Source organism: Narcine bancroftii, chromosome 1 (assembly GCF_036971445.1).
Source record: "Narcine bancroftii isolate sNarBan1 chromosome 1, sNarBan1.hap1, whole genome shotgun sequence".
Lineage (NCBI taxonomy): Eukaryota > Metazoa > Chordata > Chondrichthyes > Torpediniformes > Narcinidae > Narcine > Narcine bancroftii.
In genome coordinates this window covers 489,088,852-489,110,186 of record NC_091469.1, presented here as the reverse complement: position 1 = coordinate 489,110,186, position 21,335 = coordinate 489,088,852, and the positions used below count along the sequence as shown (strand labels likewise).

Sequence of the window (21,335 nt, the reverse complement as noted above, 5' to 3'; positions counted from 1 at the left end):
CCACATCGTGGGCAAAAGAGCTTGTTCTGTGCCAGAACGTTCTGTTGTTTTTTTTGAAAATTTTTATAGTTTTACAGACTCGTATTTGCCAGGTTATAGGGGAACAATCCTCCCTTTTTACAGGTCATTGTTTGCTGAGTTCTCTCTTTTTCCTTCTCCCCCCACCTTTCTCCCCCCCATCCTTCACCCTTCCTTCAACCCAAGTAACCTTAGTCTCTTATTAATGACATTGAGTAAATTATCTCAGAATATTTATACGTATTTATTTTATATTGTATTTCTATCTATGTATGTGGTCATTATTATTATAATATACAGTAAAGTCAGTGTCGGTGCTGAGCAATTACTCAGCAAAAGGAGGTGTAAGGTGCTCCTTCCATCTGATAGTCTACAGGTTACCCTGGGCAAGGTGTAGAGTCTGCTTAGCCTCCCAGTCAGGGTCACATGAAGCCACGGATTGCAGACACTGGATGGTTTTTACAAGCAGATTCTACAAATTAGAATTGATGGTTGTAAAACTAAAAACACTGGGCAGATGAATGTGTTGATCAGTGGCCAGGGTGACCCGTCCAGTACAGACACTGCAACTGAAGAAGGCAACGGAAAACCACTTCAGTATTTTTTCCCTTGTATAATCACAAACTCAACATCGACTACGGTCTCAGCTCAAAGACGGAGCCTTCACTGAAGGAGAACAGGGGATGCGGCGACTACAATTCGGAGGGTCAGAGATTGTGATGGATGGAGAGACATGATCGCCCCCGTTGAACGGCAAGTCACCTGAATGAATGAATGAATACAGTAAAATCCCCGTTATCCAGAATTCAAGCAACCGGCAGCCTCAAATAACTGGCAAAAACATTGTGGGAAAAAAAAGCTAAGTAAAAAATATGGAAGTTTAAAATTGCTGCACCTCACCATTAGTTTACCAATCACACACAATCTCAAGCAACTGGAAAATACACTTACCTGGTGTCTACCAATCCCCATGGGTGCCAGATACTAGGGGTTTTTACTGTGTGTCTATATATAAATGTGTTTGCTGCACCATTATATATATAAAGTACAGTATATTATAATTATATAATAAAATTATAATAAATAATCATATACAGTACAGTAAAATATAATACAATAACGTGTTGTGTGAGGAAGGTATGATGTCTGTGTCTGCTCTGGGGTCCAGAGAAACACTTTTGTCTGGTTGTATATGTACAATTAGGTGATAATAAACTTGGCACTTAAGAGGCTATTAGATTTACACATGAATAGACAGGAAATGGAGGGATATGGATCATGTGCAGGTAGAAGAAATTTAATTTAATTTAGGCTTCATGGTCAGTGTGAAACAAGGAAGTCTGCAGACGCTGTGATTGTAGTAAAAACACACAGTAAATGCTGGAGGATCTCAGCCAGTCTCGCAGTGTCCATAGAGGTATTATTCCGATGTTTTGAGCCTGAGCCCTTCCTCAAGGAATAAGTCAAGAACAGGAAGGTGTCAGAATCATGGTTGGCACAGACATTAGAGCAGAAGCAGGCTATTCTGCCCCTCATCTGTCCCTACATTCCATCATGGCTGATTCACTATCCTTTTCAACCCCATTCTCCTGCCTTTTCCCCAAAAACTTTTGATCCCCTTCTTGACCAAGAACCTATCCACCTCCGTCCTATATGCATCCAACAACTTGGCCTCCACAGCCGTCCGTGGCAACGATGGGCTACGTTCCCATGTCCTGAGCTCAATAAATTGCACTTCAAAAAGCCAAAAACACACTCCCAACAATCAGAGAACAAAGAAGGGGAGGAAATAAAGTTACATATTTTAATGAGGACAGTTACATTTAAAAATACAACCAAGGAAAAAACAATAGTTTTTTCCTTGTTGACCGAATCCAGGGGAAGAGTGTTTGACATGATATTGATTTGTATGTTCTAAAATTCAGCCTGACCATTTTTTGTGTGTCTCTGGTAATTTGTTAAGGGGAAATGAGGATTGGAGTATACAAGGCAGTAGACCTGGTCTCTAGGAAGAGATTTATTATTTTTTTTTGGAAGCAATGTATACTTCTTGAACTATTTGCAAATTAAATTGAAATGTGAGTGCTTTGAAACCCGAGAGTGCTTGTTCATTGTCAATCAAATCAAAAGTTGCAAACCTGGGAGTTTCCTTTTAGATGTGGTTTGACATCATTAATCTTTTTCTGGCCAATCAAGAGCAAGGGGGAGGGAAGGGGGGCATTTGCCTCTAGGTTGGATATAAAACTCATCAACCTTAAGCAGCAGCCATTTCAACCTCTTTTGCACACAAGTACTCAAGGTTGTTTTCTGGTGTGTGGACGAGTTGGAGAGATCCTTTTTCTTATTTTTCTCTTGTGTGTTTGCTGCACCATGTATTTGCTGTCTGCACTGCTCCCTGTGTTTTTGGCTGTGCTAAAGCTAGCAGCTTCACAGGGGAACGAGTCTCTCTTTCTCACTGAGCAAGAGCTCTTCAGAAGAGTGGTGGAACTCCTAGTGCCAGGAGAAGACATCCTGAGTGAGGAAGCAGTCACCTCTTTAATAAGTGTCTTAGAGAACCGTGTGCAGTGTTCTGAGGTGCCGTGTGGAAAGGTAAATGCAAAGCTTTCTGTTCGCTGAGTTTTGGGGACAAACTCCACCACAGGCAGCTGGTGCCACCTGAAGGCAGATCTGAGCACTTTTCTGGTTGTTTTCATAATTTAAAAAGCAACAAGCCAGGGCAGTCACATTCCATGTGTGCTATAATGTGTAGATAAAGATTCTGAAGCTTAATTCCTCCTGTGTTTGTTGTTTTATGAATGAATGTTAGCCCAATCTGAAAGTGGAAACTGCTCAGTTCCATTGAATGTTCTAACACAAGTATTTTTTAAAAAAAAATGAGTGCTCACCAGTCTTTTTTCTCAAACGAGAGGGCATAGGTTTAAGGTGACGGGAGAGTTTTAAGAGGGAGCGGAGGGGCAACTATTTCACTCAGAGGGTGGTGCGTATCTGGAACGAGCTGTCATAGCAGGTACAATTACAACATTCAGAAGTCATTTGGACATATTAATGGATAGGAAGGGTTTTGGACAGATATGGACCAAACTCAGGCAAATGGGACTGGCCCAGAATTTGGATGGGATGGGCTGAAGGTCCTGATTGACTTAGTGAATCCTGTTCCTGAAAGCATCTGTTGGGTGAATTTCTTTGCTGGACAAAGTGAATTAAATGCCTGGTGGTGTGGATGGAGAGTTGGTGAGCAGTGGAAGTGTACAGAAGCTGCCGATGAGTCAGGTCATTTGTTGTTTAAAATAATAAGATAATAATGTTTAAGTTTAAACTTTCTATCTGGTATAGTGAGCAGTATCTCCACTGGTGTGAGGATCCCTCAGGAGTCTGATGCCTGTGGTAAAAATCTGCCTTCAGTTTATTGGTGTGCCTTTAACTCAATGTGAGGAGGGAGCAGGGTGTGTGTGCCCGGGGTGTAATGGTTCTTTTGGTATGATGGCAGCAGGAGGTGTAGATGCAGTCCCATGGAGAGGCAGAGAGGTTTGTGTGGTGCTTTGAGCTGTATTCACCATCTTCTTCTGATCTTGAGCAGAGCAGCTCCTGTGATTCATCCAGCAAGTCTGTTCTCGATGGTAAAGGGGCTGTGGGGGGAAACATAGTAGAATAGTATCTTTGTTCTTTGTAATTTTTACAAATTACTTAGATTAAGGGTCTCCAAAGTAGTCAATATCGACCCCCAGGGAGATGCCAATGGATCCAGCAGGTTTTGGGATGTGTTAGGACACTGGGTCATGGAGAAGTTACAGGGATTATATGCAATCTACACAGGCAACCGCACTGGTCCCTACCAAACCCAGGGCACTCACACAGTGTGGCAGCAACACTACCTCAAAGATGCCTTTTAAATTAAAAAAAAATTTATTTACAACACGGTAGCAGCTAATTCCAGCCATTTAAACCCCTGCCACTCAACTGCACCAAATTCTTCCCTCCTCATCTTTTAAAATCAGGCATATGCCTTCTTTCTACTAAGAAACAGGCTATTCAGCCTATCGATTCTTCCCTGCCATTTAATCATGAGCTAATCCATTAACCCACTCTGCTCCATTGCACCGCCTTCTCCCCATGACCTTTGATGCCCTGGCTAATCAAGAACCTATCTGCTTTAAATGTACCCAATGACTCAGCCTCCATAACCACCTGTGGTAACAAATTCCACAGATTCACCACCCCCTGGCTGAAGAAATTCCTCCACATCTTTGTTCTGAGTGGCTGGGCTTCAATCCTGAAATTATGCCTTCTTGTCCTGGACTCTCCCACCATGGGAACATCCTTTCTACATCTACTCTGTCCACGCCTTTCAACCTTCAAAATGTTTCACTGAGATTCCCCCTCATTCTCCTCAATTCCAATGAACACATGCCTTGAAGAAGGGCTCAGGCTCAAAACGTTGGTTACATATCTTTACCTCCTATGGATGCTGTGAGACCTGCTGAGTTCCTCCAGCATTTCTGTGTTTTTACTCAATTAACCGACAATCCCCATAAGTTTTGAAGAATGGGAGAAATTTGAGCATCCAGGGGAAACTCATGCATACATGTGGAGATTGTACAAACTTTTTACCAACAGCACCAGATTTGAACCCAGGTTTCTGGCGCTGTAATAGTGTCATGCTAACTGCTACGTGAACCATGCCGCCCATTTTTCTCTGATTCCTGAGTATATGATACACAAGTTCTTTCAGAGTTTTCTGTGACTTCTTTTGTGGGTTGGTAAGGATTCATCATTTAACTTTCTAGAAATATTAATGGCACACAAGCATTTTGGTTGATGTGGGTAAGTAGGGCCAAGTTCCACTGATGATGCTCAATTGTATTATTTAAGAAAAGGTTGGACAGGTATATGGATGAGAAGAAGATGGAGGGTTATGGGCATTGTGCAGGGAGGTGGGACTAGAAAGGGGTGTTTGGTTCGGTGCGGACTAGAAGGGCCTAATGGCCTGTTTCCGTGCTGTAATTGTTATGTTATGTTAAAACTAGAAGTTACTTCTGCATATTAGGTGGCACGGTTGGTTTAGTGGTCAGCGCAACAACTTTGCAGCAGTAGTGATCAGGGCCAGGGTTCAAATCCCACATTGTCTGTAAGGAGTTTGTATGTTCTCCCCGTGTCTGCGTGGGTTTCTGGTTTCCTCCCATCGTTCAAAATGTACTTGGGCGTGTAGGTTAATGGGGAGTAAATTTGGCAGTATGGACTCATAGGCTGAAATGGCCTGTTAAGGTGCTGTATGTCTAAATTTAAAATTAGTGTACTGACTAATAATGAAATTGCACCTCAGTTTCACAAGGAACAAATTTAATCAAAACAGGGAGTGGCAGGTGAAATGAGATGAATTGCTTATTACTGTTAGGTATTTGGAGAACGCAAAGAAAATGAATGTGCTTGATGCACAATATTAAAAAGGGATTTAGCATGTTGTAATTGTGCATCAATAGCGTATGATTAGGACATAGAACAATTTAAACTGTACATGGAATATTTATAGCTCTATTTCCTTCTTGTTCATGTTCACAGTTTGGACACTATTAGACAGACGATTAGACTGCTGTGATGTGGAGAGAGGGAAAGACAGGAGCTTGCAGGAGTCACGAGAGACTGCAAATGGTGGAATCTGGAGCAAAGCGACCAATCTGCGGGAGGAACTTAGTGGGTTGAGCATCATCAGTGGAACTTGGCCCTACTTACCCACATCAACCAAAATGTCTCCCACCCACACTGGTCCCACCTGTCTGCATTTGGCCCATAACCCTCAAACCTAACCTACATGTATCCATACAATATTCTTTTGAATATGTTACAATAGTATAGGTCTCAACCACCTACTCCAGCAGCCCGCTCCAAACACCCGCCAATCTCAGTGAGGAAAGTTACACCTCAGTTTCCTGTTAAGTCTCTCCCCTTCACTTTAAACCCATGTCCTCTGGTTCCTGGGCAAAAGACTCCTGGCGTTTTCCTCGGTCCATTCCTCGCTTGATTTTGTACACCTTTGTGAGATCATGTGATTTCTCCAACTGACCTGACGAAGTAGTAGAAAGATGGGTCTGTAAGCTTGCAGATGACATGAAGATTCGAGGTGCTATGGATAGTGTAGAAAGTTATTGTAGGTTACAACAGGATGTAGATAGGATGCAGAGTTGGGCTGAAAAGTGGTAGGTAGAGTTCAATCTAGATAAGTGTGAAATGATGCATTTGGGAAGATCAAACGAAGGCAGAGTACATAGTCAATGGTAGGATACTTAACAGTGTGGAAGAGCAGGGGTACCTTGGGGACCAAAGCCATAGATTTCTCAAACCTGCTGCACAGGTTGATAGGGTAGTTATGAAACCTTATGATATGCTTGCTTTTAGGCTAGTCGAGAATTGAGTTCAAAAGTTGTGAGATAAAGTTTCAGCTCTATAAAATTGATTGGACCACACTTGGAATATTGAGTTCAGTTCTAGTCACCTCATTACAGGAAGGATGCATAAGCTTTGGAGAGGGTGCATAGGAGATTTACCAAGATGATGCCTGGATTAGAGAATGTCTTTCGAAGATAGGTTAACAGATTTTCTTTTTAGAGAGAAGGATGAGAGGAGACTTAATAGAAGTCTACAAGATTATGAGAGGCAAAGATAGGGTGGACGGCCAGCACTTTTTCCCCAGGGCGAGAGTAGCAAACACCAGAGGCAATCTGTACAAAATGAGAGGAGGAATGCTTAGGGGAGACATTGGGGGCAATTTTTTCAAAACACAGAGCGTAGTGGGTGCCTGAATGCATTCCCGGGGGTGGTGGTAGAGGTTGGTACAATAACAACTCTGAGCCACATGGATGCAAGAAAAAGAGAGGGTTATGGGTGTGAGGTAGGGAAGGTTTTGTTTGCTGAGTAGGCCAAAGGGCTTGTACTGTGCTGTAATGTTCTATGTTCCCCTCCTCCCGTGCTTCAAGGAATTAAGTCCCTGTACCTCAGGCCCACGAATCCTGGAAACATCCATGTAAATCTCTGCACCCTCTCCAGCTCGACAACATCTTTCCTGCAGCACAATGACCAAAGCTGAATGCAATACTCCAAATGGGTCCCCTTCAACTGCAACATGTGGTAGAAAAAGAATAGTCTACGTAACGCTGAATGGAGTTCAAAGTTCAGATTTATTCCCAGAGTACCATATGACATCACATATAACCCTGAGATTCTTTTTCCTGTGGGCCAAGCAGATTTTTACTTGCCATTAACTATAAAATGAACTCAAGAAAAAAAAAGATATGCATTGAAAAGAGAGAAATGTGAAGAAAGAAAGAAATGTAAAAAAAGGCTGCTAATACAGAAGAAAAATTCAATCATAAATAATATTCAAAGTAAAAGCCCTTAGATGACTGATTGACTCTAAAATAAAAGCACAATATTGGAGAGACTCAGCAGGTCAAACAGTGTAGTTTATGTAGCAAAGGTAATGATACATAACAGTCAGCGTAGTGGTTAGCACAACGCCTTTACAGGGCCAGTGATTGGGACCAGGGTTCGAATCCCGCACTGTCTGTAAGGAATTTGTACGTCCTCCCCATGTCTGCATGGGTTTTCTCCAGGGGCTCCTGTTTCCTCCCACCATTCAAAAAAGTACTGGGGGCTGTAGGTCATTTGGGTGTAAAGTGGGTGGCATGTGCTTGTGGGCCGAAATGGTCTGTTACTGTGCTGTATGTCTAAAATTTTTAATTTATATAACCAACGTTGTGGGCTTGAGCCCTTTATGAAGGTATGAGCAAAATGTGGACAGGCGCCTAAACTAAAAGAAAAAACCTGCTGAGTTTCTCCAACATTGTGTTTTTACCTATTGAGTCTGTTTCGAAGTCTCAGCCCTGAGACAAAGGCAGTTAAAAAGTTGATCTGTGGAAGGAAAGTTTCTTTCACTGAGCACTACTGTAACTTGGGAAGGCGATGGTCCTCCATTCTGGAGACGTGACCCACCCAGCGCAGCTGGATCTTCAGCAGCGTGGACTCGATGCTGTCGGCCTCTGCCATCTCGAGTACTTCGATGTTAGGGATGAAGTCGCTCCAATGAATTTTGAGGATGGAGCGGAGACAACGCTGGTGATGGAGGACCATCGCCTTCCCAAGATCGTGTTATATGGCGAGCTCTCCACTGGCCACCGTGACAGAGGTGCACCAAAGAAGAGGTACAAGGACTGCCTAAAGAAATCTCTTGGTGCCTGCTACATTGACCCCCGCCAGTGGGCTGATATTGCCTCAAACCGTGCATCTTGGCGCCTCACAGTTCGGCGGGCAGCAACCTCCTTTGAAGAAGACCGCAGAGCCCACCTCACTGACAAAAGACAAAGGAGGAAAAACCCAACACCCAACCCCAACCAACCAATTTTCCCCTGAAACCGTGTCTGCCTGTCCCGCATTGGACTTGTCAGCCACAATCGAGCCTGCAGCTGACGTGGACTTTTACCCCCTCCATAAATCTTCATCCGCGAAGCCAAGCCAAAAAAAGACTGTAACTTAACTGATTAAATTTGCCAGTTCGTTCATTCGGGAGGCTGGACCACTGTTTGTTTTACTGGGAGATTGGGGGAATCAGTGAATTTTCTCAACCTGAAACATTGACTGACCATTTCTCCCCATGCATGCAGAATTCCTCCATCTTCTCTCTGTTTATTCAATGTTGATAAAACAGGAATGAGATCCTCTGCAAAAAAGTGCCATGAGGCATCATGTAATCCTGTTGTATTTGTTGATACTGGAGAGTTTTGATTTGCCTTCATGCTAAAATTCAGGAAGAGAAAATGTCTCAAGTTTCTTAAAATTTCAAAACCTGTTGTCAAAAGGTTAGGTAAACATTAGCATTTTGCTTTTGAATTCAATGCCAATCATTCTTTGAATACCTTTCATTGTCTTGCAAGGAAAGTCAGTTAGCTCTTGTTTAAACAGCCCTGTTGGATTCATTGTGACCATTCTTGCACAGTGATGTGTTATTTTTAAACACACCAAAATATTGGAGGAATTTAGCTGGCTTTTCAGCATCTGTGGGAGACAGACATATTGCCGATGATTCAGGCCTAAGCCCTTCTTCAAGGAAAAATCAGAAAGTTTCAAAATTCAAACAGAGGCGTAGATAAAATAGACAGCCGGTGCCTTTTTCCCAGGGCTAGAATAAAGTGAAAGGAAGGGAAGTTTAGGGGAGATGTCAGGGGTAAGTTTTTTTATACAGACAGTTGTGGGGGCCTGGAATGCCTCGCCGGGGATGGAGGTGGAGGCTGAAACATTAGGGCTATTTCAAAGAATCTTAGACAGGCTCATGGATGGAAGATGAATAGAGGGTTACGAAGTAGGAAGGGTTTAGTACTTTTAGTTTTGGTAGGCATATATCGGTCAGCGCAACATCAAGGGCATAAAGGGCCTATTCAGAATTGTAAGTTGTAAAGAGCACAGTTTACAAAGTGTGGAGTTACACTGAAAAGGAAGATAAAAGCAAGAGCAGCATGAGAGCTCAGTGGTGCCTTGTGATTTCACACTCTTGGGCCTTCTCCCTGGCTGAAGGAGATAGAAGAGAGAGTGTCCAGGGTGGGATGGATCATTCAGTATGTTGGCTGCCTTTCCCAGGCAGTGAGAGATGTGGATGGAGTCTGTGGAGGGGATGGCAGTACACTGGACTTGACTTGAACATCTACAGAGCTCTAGGATAACTATGAATATATTATCTTCAGTAGAAGTCCTTCAATCTGGACTGCTCAGGGATGGCGTTGGGCCGGATTTTCCGTATTCTCAGGCAGTGCTTTTACAATTCAAATTTTAGGAAGAGATGAACAGGTAAATTTTGATAGTTTATTCATTCATAAGTACAGCATGATGCCCTTATCAAAACAAGCACTTTTAAAGAAAAAGAAAGACGCCGCTGTGCATCTGTGGCGCTTGCGCATGCACACACAGAAAAGCCCGCGAAATGATAACAGTTTGAGAGTTTTCAAAAAGTCCGGATTCTCGGGTGGTCTGGATTGTTTGGATTTCTGTATCTATTGTTTTTTAATATTTCTTGTCTTTTTTAAATTCAATTAAATATATTTTTGTAGTTGTTTTTTGATTGTTTTGTAGTTTTTTTTTAATACAAAGTACCTGCAGTAAGAGTTTTGGGTCATACGTACTTTGTCCAATGTGTATGACAATAAACTCATTCTCATTTGTTTCCTGTTTAAGTTCTGCTGCTTGCTGGTCTTATTTTTTTTAAGACTGTGCTAACATCCCTTTGATCTGAAATTGACAACAACTATTTCTCCCTTTAATTAATGATTTATTTTGGGTTGGCGGGAGCCAACCAGTCAGGAGTCACCTGGATCCTGAATTCCCTCGGTAAAGCTCTCCAGTTCCTACTTCCTTTCTCTCTCCACCTAGCCTACACTCCCCCCCACCTTCCTGTGGTCCCCCCCTCCACCTATTACCTCCCACCCTCACCACCCCCCTCCTCCCCCTTTTGTTCAGACATCTCTCATGTTCCCCCACACCTTGATGAAAGACTCAAGCCCAAAACGTTGGTGATGCATACCTTTGCTACATAAAGGCACTGCTTGACCCACTGAGATTCTCCAGCATTGGTGTGTTTTTTCAATTAACCACGGTGTCAACAGAATCACAAAGGACATGGCCCATAGTTGCATCCATCGAGAAAATGTCCCAATGCTGAAAGTGTGTTGAACGTCTACATCACGGTTTGGTATGGGGGACACAAACATCCTGCTAAAGGTAGTGGACACAGCCCAGGATATCACAGGTAAAACTCTCCCCACCATCGAGAAAATCTACGTGGAACGTTGCCATCAGACATCAACAGAAGTCATCAAGGATCATGCTCTGTTGAATGGAGTCACGTGATGGAGTAGTGGCCGGACGGTGAACTCCAGCCCTCTCCAGAAAAGTCAGAAAAAACAAAGCAAAACACAAAGGCACAGAAATAAAAATCAAAGTAAAGTGAATATAAAGGTGGAAAGAAGATGGCGACGAAAAAAGAAAAGTCGAAACCAACGGTAAGAAGAGAGGAAGAGAAGACAACGGAAGATGAAGGAAAAGGCCTTACCTGTTCGAAGAAGCCCGCGGTGGAGAGAGAAACCCGCTCCCTCGGGTCGGTAGAATATGGACTACAAAAATGGCTCGCTGAGCCGAGTAAAAGTGCGCAACCGCGCATGCGCGACTCCTCGCGCATGTGCGATGCGCAGGAAAAAAAACACACCGACAGGAGGGGGGACCAGCTGGGGAGTCGATCTCCACAGCCAGCAACGACAGCTGCAGAACACCTGCAGCAAGAGGAGAACACAGAAGACAACGAAAACAAGAAAGAAGAGAAGAAAAGGGCAACAAAGAAACAACAGTTGGCCAACCCAGAGGAAGAAGAAGAGGAAGAGTACAGTGAAATAGAAGAAGAAGGGAAAGGCAAGATAAAGGATTTACTTTCTTTTATTAAAGAATACATGGAGTCATTTAAAGAATGGCAAGTGCAAGAATTTAATGATTTAAGAAGAAGAATAAACAATACAGAAGAGAAAATGAATAAAATAGATATGACCTTAACAGAAATGGGAAAAAGAATGGACAAGGTGCAAGAACGAGAAGCAGCAGTAGAAATGGAGGTAGAGGACTTAAAAAAGAAATTAGAGGAATCTAATAAAAAAGTTATAGAGACACAAGAACTGTTAGCTCAGAAAATAGATATAATGGAAAATTATAACAGAAGAAATAACATAAAGATAGTGGGCCTTAAGGAAGATGAAGAAGGCAAGAATATGAGAGAGTTTATAAAAGATTGGATCCCTAAGACCCTAGGATGTCCAGAACTACAGCAATAAATGGAAATAGAAAGGGCACATAGAGCATTGGCCTTTAAACCACAATCACAACAAAAGCCAAGATCTGTTTTAGTAAAATTCCTAAGATATACTACAAGAGAAAAGGTACTGGAGAAAACAATGGAAAAAGTAAGAGAGGGCAACAAGCCACTGGAGTACAAAGGGCAAAAAATCTTCATTTATCCAGATATAAGTTTTGAACTCCTGAAGAAGAGAAAGGAGTTCAATACAGCAAAGGCGATTTTATGGAAGAAAGGGTATAAATTTATACTAAAGCATCCAGCGGTATTGAAAATATTTATTTCAGGACAACAAAACAGACTATTCTCGGATCCAGAGGAAGCACGAAAATTTGCAGAACAATTACAAAATAGACTGAGAGATGAAGACGTGTAACAAGAGTAAAAATGACCACGATTTATATGTATGTGGGTAAAGAGGTATAAGTGTGTATATGTATAATGTGCATACGTGAATGTATCCGTATTTAGAGGGAAATATTGATAGTATAGACAAGAATTAATAAGGGAAGGGAAAGGAATAGATTGAATAAGGAGGGAATTAAAAGAGTGACTTTTGTCACATATGAAAAGCAAAATCTTTTCTGGGGGGGGCTGGGTGGGGGGGTATTACGGTCACTGCAAAATCAGCTGACGCTTGCGAGTGAATTCGCAAATCCAAATGGAGAGGGGAGATGTGGTTGTCCAACAAGGGATAAAGGACAACTCAGGAGGGGAAGGGGGTATTGGGGCTAAAGAAGTTTTAAATAGGAGAATAAGGAAAATGTTTGATGTTTTAGGAATGTTGTCTTATAAAGGATTCAAAACAAGAAAACAGAAATGGATAAGAAGGAAAAGTAATGATGGAGAAACGGAAAGGGAAGATAAACAAAGTATAAAATGGCTACGTTGAACTATATGACTTTAAATATTAATGGAATACATAACCAAATTAAAAGAAAGAAACTGCTAAATTTACTGAAAAAAGAAAAAATTGATATAGCATTTGTGCAAGAAACACATTTAACTGAATTGGAACATAAGAAATTAAAGAGAGATTGGGTAGGACACGTAACAGCAGCATCGTATAATTCAAAAGCAAGAGGAGTAGCTATATTAATTAGTAAAAATGTGCCATTTAAAATAGAAGAGGAAATAATAGATCCAGCAGGGAGATATGTAATGATAAAATGTCAGATATATTCGGAGTTTTGGAATCTACTCAATGTATATTCACCTAACGAAGAAGATCAAAAGTTCATGCAAGATATCTTTTTGAAGATAGCAGATACGCAAGGGAACATATTAATAGGAGGGGATTTCAACCTGAATTTGGATTCAAATATGGACAAAACTGGGAAAAAAATTAACAGAAAGAACAAAGTAACCAAATTTATAATTAAATCGATGGAAGAAATGCAACTTTTGGATATATGGAGGAAGCAACACCCAAATGAAAAGGAATATTCATATTACTCGGCTAGACATAAAACATACTCAAGAATAGACCTATTTTTGTTATCAGCTCGTATGCAAGATAGAGTAAAAAAAACAGAATATAAAGCTAGAATACTATCGGACCATTCACCCTTAATATTGACAGTAAAGTTAGAGGACATCCCTCCAAGAATGTATAGATGGAGATTAAACCCCATGTTGCTTAAAAGGCAGGATTTTAGAGAATTTATTGAAAAACAAATTAAAATGTATTTTGAAATAAATACGGAATCAGTGGAAGATAAGTTTATACTATGGGATGCAATGAAAGCATTCATTAGAGGGCAAATAATGTTATGTAACCAAGAAGAAGGACTATAATCAGGAAACAGAGCAGTTGGAGAGGGAAATAGTAAATATAGAAAAAGAATTAGTAATGAAGGAAGACACAACTAAAAGAAGAGAATTGGCGGATAAAAAAATAAAATATGAAACACTACAAACATATAATAATAATAATAATAACAATTACAATTACAGCACGGAAACAGGCCATTAGGCCCTTCTAGTCCGCACTGAACCAAACACCCCTTTCTAATCCCACCTCCCTGCACAATGCCCATAACCCTCCATCTTCCTCTCATCCATATACCTGTCCAACCTTTTCTTAAATAATACAATTGACTCCGCCGCCACTATTTCTCCCGGAAGATCATTCCACACAGCTACCACTCTCTGAGTAAAGAAGTTCCCCCTCATGTTACCTCTAAACCTCTGCCCCTTAATTCTTAACTCATGTCCTCTTGTTTTAATCTTTCCTCCTCTTAACGGAAATAGTCTATCCACATCCACTCTGTCTAAGGTGGAGAAGAACATAATGAAGACAAAGCAGAAGTATTATGAACTAGGTGAAAAAACGCACAAAATCCTAGCATGGCAGCTTAAGACAGAACAAGCTAAGAAAATGGTATTGGCATCAAGGAAAAAAGACAAACAAATTACATATAATCCAAAAGAAATTAAGGAAAACTTTAGAGAATTCTATGAACAATTATACCGAACTGAAAACGAAGGGAAAGAAGGGAAAATAGATGAATTTCTGACTAAAATTGAACTACCAAAACTACAAATAGAGAAACAAAATAAATTAACAGAGCCATTTGGAATAGTAGAAATACAAGAGATAATAAAAAAATTACCAAATAATAAGACACCAGGAGAGGATGGATTCCCAATAGAATTCTACAAAACATTTAAAGACTTATTAATTCCGCCCCTCCTGGAAGTAATCAACCAGATTGATGAAACACAAAGCTTACCAGATTCATGTAAAACAGCAATAATTACAGTAGTACTAAAGCAAGAAAACACAGATTATAAGATAATAGCTAAACTATTAGCAAACAGATTAGCAGAACAGGTACTGAAAATGGTAAATTTAGACCAAACTGGATTTATCAAAAAAAGACGCACAACAGACAATATTTGTAAATTTATTAACTTAATTCATGCAGTAGAAGGAAATAAAGCACCTACAGTAGCAGTTGCTTTAGACGCAGAGAAGGCCTTTGACAGAGTAGAATGGAATTATTTGTTCAAAGTATTGCAAAAATTCAGTTTACCGGAGAAGTATATTAATTGGATTAAAGCATTATATAAGGGACCGTTAGCGAAAGTGACAGTAAATGGACATGTATCAAAGCAATTTAACTTAAGCAGGTCAACACGGCAGGGATGCCCACTATCACCTTTATTGTTTGCGTTAGCTATAGAACCACTAGCAGAACTGATAAGAATAGATAATAATATAAAAGGAATAAAAATAAAAGACAAGGAATATAAAATCAGTTTATTTGCGGATGATGTTATAGTGTACTTAACAGAACCAGAACTATCAATAAAAGAATTATATAAGAAATTGAAGGAATATGGAGAAGTGTCGGGTTACAAGATAAACGTAAATAAAAGTGAAGCAATGCCTATGAATAATGCGGATTTCTCAAAATTTAAGAAGGAATCACCATTTAGATGGCAAATGCAAGCAATAAGATACCTAGGTGTATAAATAAACAAAAATCTCGGCCAACTATATAAACTCAATTATTATCCACTAATGAAAAAAATTACAGGACGATTTAGAGCATTGGAAAGATTTACCACTAACACTAATAGGAAGGATAAACTGTATTAAAATGAACATTTTTCCAAGGATATTATACTTATTTCAGGCATTGCCAGTACAACTGACAGAGAAATTCTTCAAGGAGTTAAAGAAAATAATAAGGAAATTTTTATGGAGAGGGGGGAAACCGAGGATAGCACTAGATAAATTAACAGAATGGTATAAAAAAGGAGGCTTACAACTGCCAAACTTTAAAAATTATTATAGAGCCGCACAATTAAGATACCTATCAGATTTTTATCAAACAAGGGAAAAGCCAGATTGGACGAGATTAGAATTAGATATAATAGGGGAAAAGATACCTGAACACATATTATATAAATGGGATGAAAAATTGGTACAACATAGAAGTTCTCCAGTATTACATCATCTCCTCAATATTTGGAAGAAGATTCATGTAGAAAGAAATAAAACAAATTATCAATTACCAAAACTAATATTGATGCAAAACAAGTTACTCCCTTTTACAATAGATAACCTTTCCTTTAGAGAATGGGAAAAAAAAGGGTTTAAAAGAATAGAAAATTGTTTTTCAGGAAATAGATTCTTATCCTTTGAACAAATGAAAGATAAGTACAATATAACTCAAGATACAGCGCTGGCATATTACCAATTGAGATCCTACTTGAAGGATAAATTAGGAAGCAGTTTGAGTTTGCCAGAGGGAAGTAACTTTGAATATGTGATTACAGATACAATGATAATCAAAAGATTTATAACAAATATGTATATTAAACTGCAAGAAAAGGAGAATGAGGAAACAAATGGTAAAACTAAACAAAAATGGGAACAAGATTTAAATATAAAGATAAAAAAAGGAAACATGGGAGAAGTTATGTTCTGGAATATGAGAAATACAATAAATACGAGGTTACGTATGATACAATATAACTGGATACACAGGCTATACATTACACCTCAAAAGTTAAATAAATGGGACCCAACAGTATCTGATAGATGTTTTCGATGTAAAAAAGAAATGGGAACAACAATTCATGCAATCTGGACATGTGAGAAAGTAGAAAAATTTTGGGAAGATCTAAACCAGATATTAAATAAAATTACAGAAAACAATATACCAAAAAATCCAGAGATCTTCCTCCTAAGTAACATAAAAAACAAAGAATTTGGAATTGATTTGGATGGTGCACAAAAAAGATTTGTTAAGATAGCTCTAGCCGTAGCAAAAAAATGTATTATGTCAACCTGGAAATCGGAAGATAATTTGAAAATACAACAATGGTATATAGAAATGAATAAATGTATTCCATTAGAAAAAATAACATATAGTTTAAGAAATAATATTGAAATATTTGAACAAATATGGGAGCCTTACATTAAATACAATAGCGAAAACCTACCAGGGACAATCATTACCTAAGTTGATGGAAGGAGAAGGAAATGAAAAGAATGGACTCAGTAGAATTTCTGGTGTATTTTTGTTGAGTGACAACATTGTCTGACTGGTTAAATGTATCCTAGATTGTATACCTTAAATGGATGGGAGGTGGGGGGGTGGGGAGGGTGGGTTGGGAGGAGGGGGGGGGGGAGAAAATGGCACTGTATATGTGTGAAAAGGAAAAAGTGTGTATCATGGCTAATGTGATTTATGGTGTGAAAAATAAAAAATTTAAAAAAAAAGGATCATGCTCTGTTCTCGCCACTGCCATCCTGAACAGAATCAGATCTTCTTTGTTGTACCCCTTCTACAAAGCTTTGGATGTACACAGATACATCAAATTCAAGTAAACACACAGAGATGCTGGTGGAACTCAGCAGGTCTCGCAGCACCCGTAGGAGGTAAAGATATATAACCGAGGATCTGAGCCCTTCTTCAAGGTACGAGTGGAAAGCTGGCAGGTGCCTGAATTAAAAGGCTGGGAAGAAGGGACAGGGAGAGGAGCCCAGGCCAACAGACAAAAAGTGTTAATTGGATAGATAGGAAGGTTCATCAGTCATTCAGCAGTCTCCCTGCCTGTGGGAAGAAGCTGTTTCTCAGCCTGGTGGTTCTGGCTCTGATCCTCCTGTAGCTTGTTCCCTTTGGGAGCTGAAAGATGCTGTGTGCGGGGTGGTAGATTTTGCGAGCCTTTTTTAGACAACAATCCTGGTAGATCACGTCAATGGAGGGGAGGGAGAGTCCTCTCGCCACTCTTATAGTTCTGTGGATTGATCTCAGATCCAATGCTCTACCTACAGCAACTGTATCACATGATGCGGCCAGCCAGGGCACTCTTGATAGAGCTCCTGTAGAAATGATGATGGCTGGTAGCCTTGCTTGCCTCAGTCTGCTCAAAGAAGTGTAGTTGACAAATGAGGAGATATTGTGCATCCAGGATAGGTCACTACTTAAGTTGACTCTAAGGTACTTGGTCCTCTCTTCTCTCTCCACTGCAGAGTTATTGATGTGTAGAGAAGGTTGGTTGTCCCTAGACCTCCTGAAATCCACAATCATCTCCTTCGTCTTGTCCACGTTGAGACTCAGGTTGATATTCTCACACCCACTTCACGAGATTTTCCACCTCTTCTCTCCAGGACGACTCTGTTGTCTCATCTGCAAACTTGATGACTCAGTTGGAGCTTGGAGCTACAAGGACATTGTAGACTTTCTGCTAAACCTTGGAGTGCCAGTAGATCCTACAGTTGGAGCTTGTTCTGGCGATGCAGTCATGGGTCAATAACGTGAACAGGGGCGGGCTGAGCACACAGTCCTGAGGTGCACCAGTGCCCAGCGTGACGGTGCTTGACGTTCTACTGCTGACCTGGACAGACTGTGGGAAGTCCAGGATCCAGTTAAAGAGAGGAGTGTTGAGTCCTGTGAGGACGGCTTCTCCACCAGCCTCTGGATATCAGGATGAAGGAGATGAATAAAGTTGTTTCAGGTGCATTGCTTACGAAAATTAATGTTCATGTAGAGACAGGTGAAAATGAGGAATTAAGAGCAAGAAGTAAAGTTGTAAGAACCTTTATATGCACAGCATAAAACAATTCCACAATAAATTGCAAGACAAAAAAGAATGGCACCATTGCTGGAGCTACTTTTACAGCAGTGCTGAGCAGGAGTGGAGACACAGTGCTCTTCCACAGAGTTTTATTGCCTGGTCCTAATGCCGAGGTTCAGTACAGGCTTTAAATGGCCTGTAAGAGGAGACAGCGGTGTTTTCATTCAAAATCTTGCGACCGCGAAGGTCTCTGCCCAACATGGAGGTGCCTGGGTTTGTCAGCGCACCATGAGGAGTTGCAGACTGCGGCAGAGCAGCGGAGTGGCAGCACCGGGCACCAGTAATGGGGAGATCACCCTCCCAACCCCCACCGTGGAGAAGGAGAAGCAGAGGAGAAGACCTTATGGGACTGGAGACTGTGATCACAGCGGGGAACCAATGAAGGGCTTTGCGGCAGAAGAACACACAGGCTGATCGTGCAAGAGGATTGGATCTGGCATTGGAGTTGAAGATGGATCAAATAGGAGTCTGTGGGGCTGCAGAGGCTGTGGGAGCGCTGATGATGAATCACGGACACTCAGCGACTCTGAAGGGATTCTCTTTTGCTTCTTTTTCTCTGACTGTAAGAGGCGCTTGTCAATTTTTGCTAATGGCAAATCTTTGCCTGCCTTATGGCAGATTAAATGCAATTTCATGTAATATTAGATTTTGTTTTATTACATGACAATAAAAGAATCTTGAAAAGGTTGATAAGTGAAGGATTAAGGTGGAGAAGACAGTATAGTTTTGACACTGTATCATTGTGGAGACCAGGTGATAGCCAGTTACATCTCTCTCTCAACATCAGTCAGAGGAAGGAGTTAATTATTGACTTCAGGAGAGGGGCAGAGTCCACACCCTGTCTACACATTAATGGCTCTGAGGAATAAATATTTGGGACAAGCACAGAGTTGCATCCATCGAGAAAATGTCCCAATGCTGAAAGTGTGCTGAACGGCTACATCACGGTTTGGTATGGCGGACGCAAACACCCTGCTAAAGGTAGTGGACACAGCCCAGGATATCACAGGCAAAACTCTCCCCACCATCGAGAAAATCTACGTGGAACGTTGCCATCAGACATCAACAGCAGTCATCAAGGATCATGCTCTGTTCTCGACGCTGCCATCTGGGAAGAGGTTTGGGTGACACAAGACTTGAACTTGAAGACTCGTGGCGTCAGGTTCAGCAACATCTGCTACCCCTCTATCATCAGACTCCTCAACAACAAACCCAATCAAGGACTAATTTAAGGACTCTTACTTTTGCACTTTATTCATTGCTGAATATTTATTTTTGGCATTACACAGTCAGTTTGCACTTCCTTTGTTGACATTTCCCTCTTTTGTATTTGTAGCTTTTCGTGAGTACAGTTATTTCTCTCTACTGATATGTAGAAATTTTGTCTGGCCTGCAGGAAAAGGGATCTCAGGGTTGTATGTGATGTCATGTATGTACCCTGACATTAAATCTGAACTTTGAACTGTGAAAATGGCGGCGCTGCCGGAGCTGCTGTCACGGCAACGCTGCCACTGCTACATTCCTGGCGGAGTGGAAAGTGGAGACACAGCACTGCTCCAAAAGATTCAACCACCCAGTCAGATTGTACATGCTTTAAGTGGCCTGTGAAAGGAGCCAACGGTGTTTTAAAATCCTGCAACCATAGGTTCTGGGCCCAAGATGGCGATGCCTGTGCTTGGCAGCAGCCAAGAGGGGTTGCAGACTCTGGGGGAGCAGCAGACTGGTGCAGGGCACCAGAAACAGGAGGACACCCCTATTGAGAAGGAGAAGAAAATGTCCCGTCAGGACAGTGACCACAGCAGCGAAGGCTCACTGGCTGAAGAACCCACACAGACTGAGGTGACTTGTGGACGGGGACCCACACGGGCTGTGGGTGACCTGGTCAGGGAACTCGCACGGGCTGCAGGCTTTTGGATGCTGGCTCATGGGAACCAGGTATTGGAGCTGGGATTTGAGAGTGTGCTGAGGGCAAGAAGGGCTCCCGAAGGGGCCTCGGGTGCTGAAGACTTCCTGATCATGGATCTGGAGCTCAGGCTGCCGACAGATTGAACATGGGTCTGTGCGGCTGCAGAAGCTGCAGGAGGTGAATCCACGGACACTCAGTGACTCTGAAGGGACTATAGAACCATAGAACACAACAGCACAGAAAACATTTCATTTGGACCTTCTAGTCTGCAAATAATTATTCCACTAGTCACAATGACCTGTTCCCATTCAATAACCCTCCAGACACTCCAATTTGCATCAACCAATTTGTTCTTAAAACCTAAGATCGAGCCTGCATTCACCATGTCAGATAGCAGCTCGTTCCACACTCCCACCACTCTCTGAGTGAAGTAGTTCCCCCTTATGCTCCCCCTAAACCTCTCCCCTTTCACCCTAAACCCATGTACTTATCTCTCTACCTCTCATAATCTTGTAAATCTCTATCAAATCTCCCCTCATTCTTATTCATTCTGTTTAATCTTTCCCTGAAGACATGGCAACATCTTCATAAATCTTCTCTGTACTCTTTCAATCTTATTGATATCCTTCCTGTAGTTAGGCTACCAGAACTGCACACCATATTCCAAATTTGACCTTACTCTAATGTCTTAAACAACTTCAACATAACATCGCACTTCAACGTAACATTGCAACTCCCATACTCAATTCTTTGATTTATAAAGGCTAAGATGTCAAAAGCTTTCTTTACAATCCTGATTTGCTCTTCCAAAATGCAACACCTCACACCTGTCTGCATTAAACTCCATCTTCCATTTACTGTCCGATTCTCCCAGTTGGTCCAGATCCCTCTGCAAGCTTTGAAAAATTTCCTCACTGTCCACAACACTTATCTTTGTGTCAT

The 21,335-nt window shown here is 41.2% G+C and overlaps 1 protein-coding gene and 1 long non-coding RNA gene across 3 annotated transcripts in view; one reads left to right on the top strand and one right to left on the bottom strand.

Annotated features, from left to right (window-relative positions):
- Positions 1-1,835: 1,835 nt before the first annotated feature.
- Positions 1,836-21,335, bottom strand: part of LOC138751984 (uncharacterized) — a 98,129-nt gene continuing 78,629 nt past the window's right edge. The window contains exon 3 of the long non-coding RNA XR_011350302.1: positions 1,836-3,644. This is a non-coding gene — a long non-coding RNA (uncharacterized lncRNA). The remainder of the gene's footprint in view (positions 3,645-21,335) is intronic.
- slc39a4 (solute carrier family 39 member 4) overlaps positions 2,289-21,335 on the top strand; it is an 86,574-nt gene continuing 67,527 nt past the window's right edge. The window contains exon 1 of one of the 2 annotated variants that reach the window (XM_069915102.1): positions 2,289-2,607. In XM_069915102.1, the coding sequence (XP_069771203.1) occupies positions 2,389-2,607 (219 nt within the window). In that variant the 5' untranslated portion in view covers positions 2,289-2,388. The remainder of the gene's footprint in view (positions 2,608-21,335) is intronic. The other variant, XM_069915103.1, reaches the window with a different exon arrangement.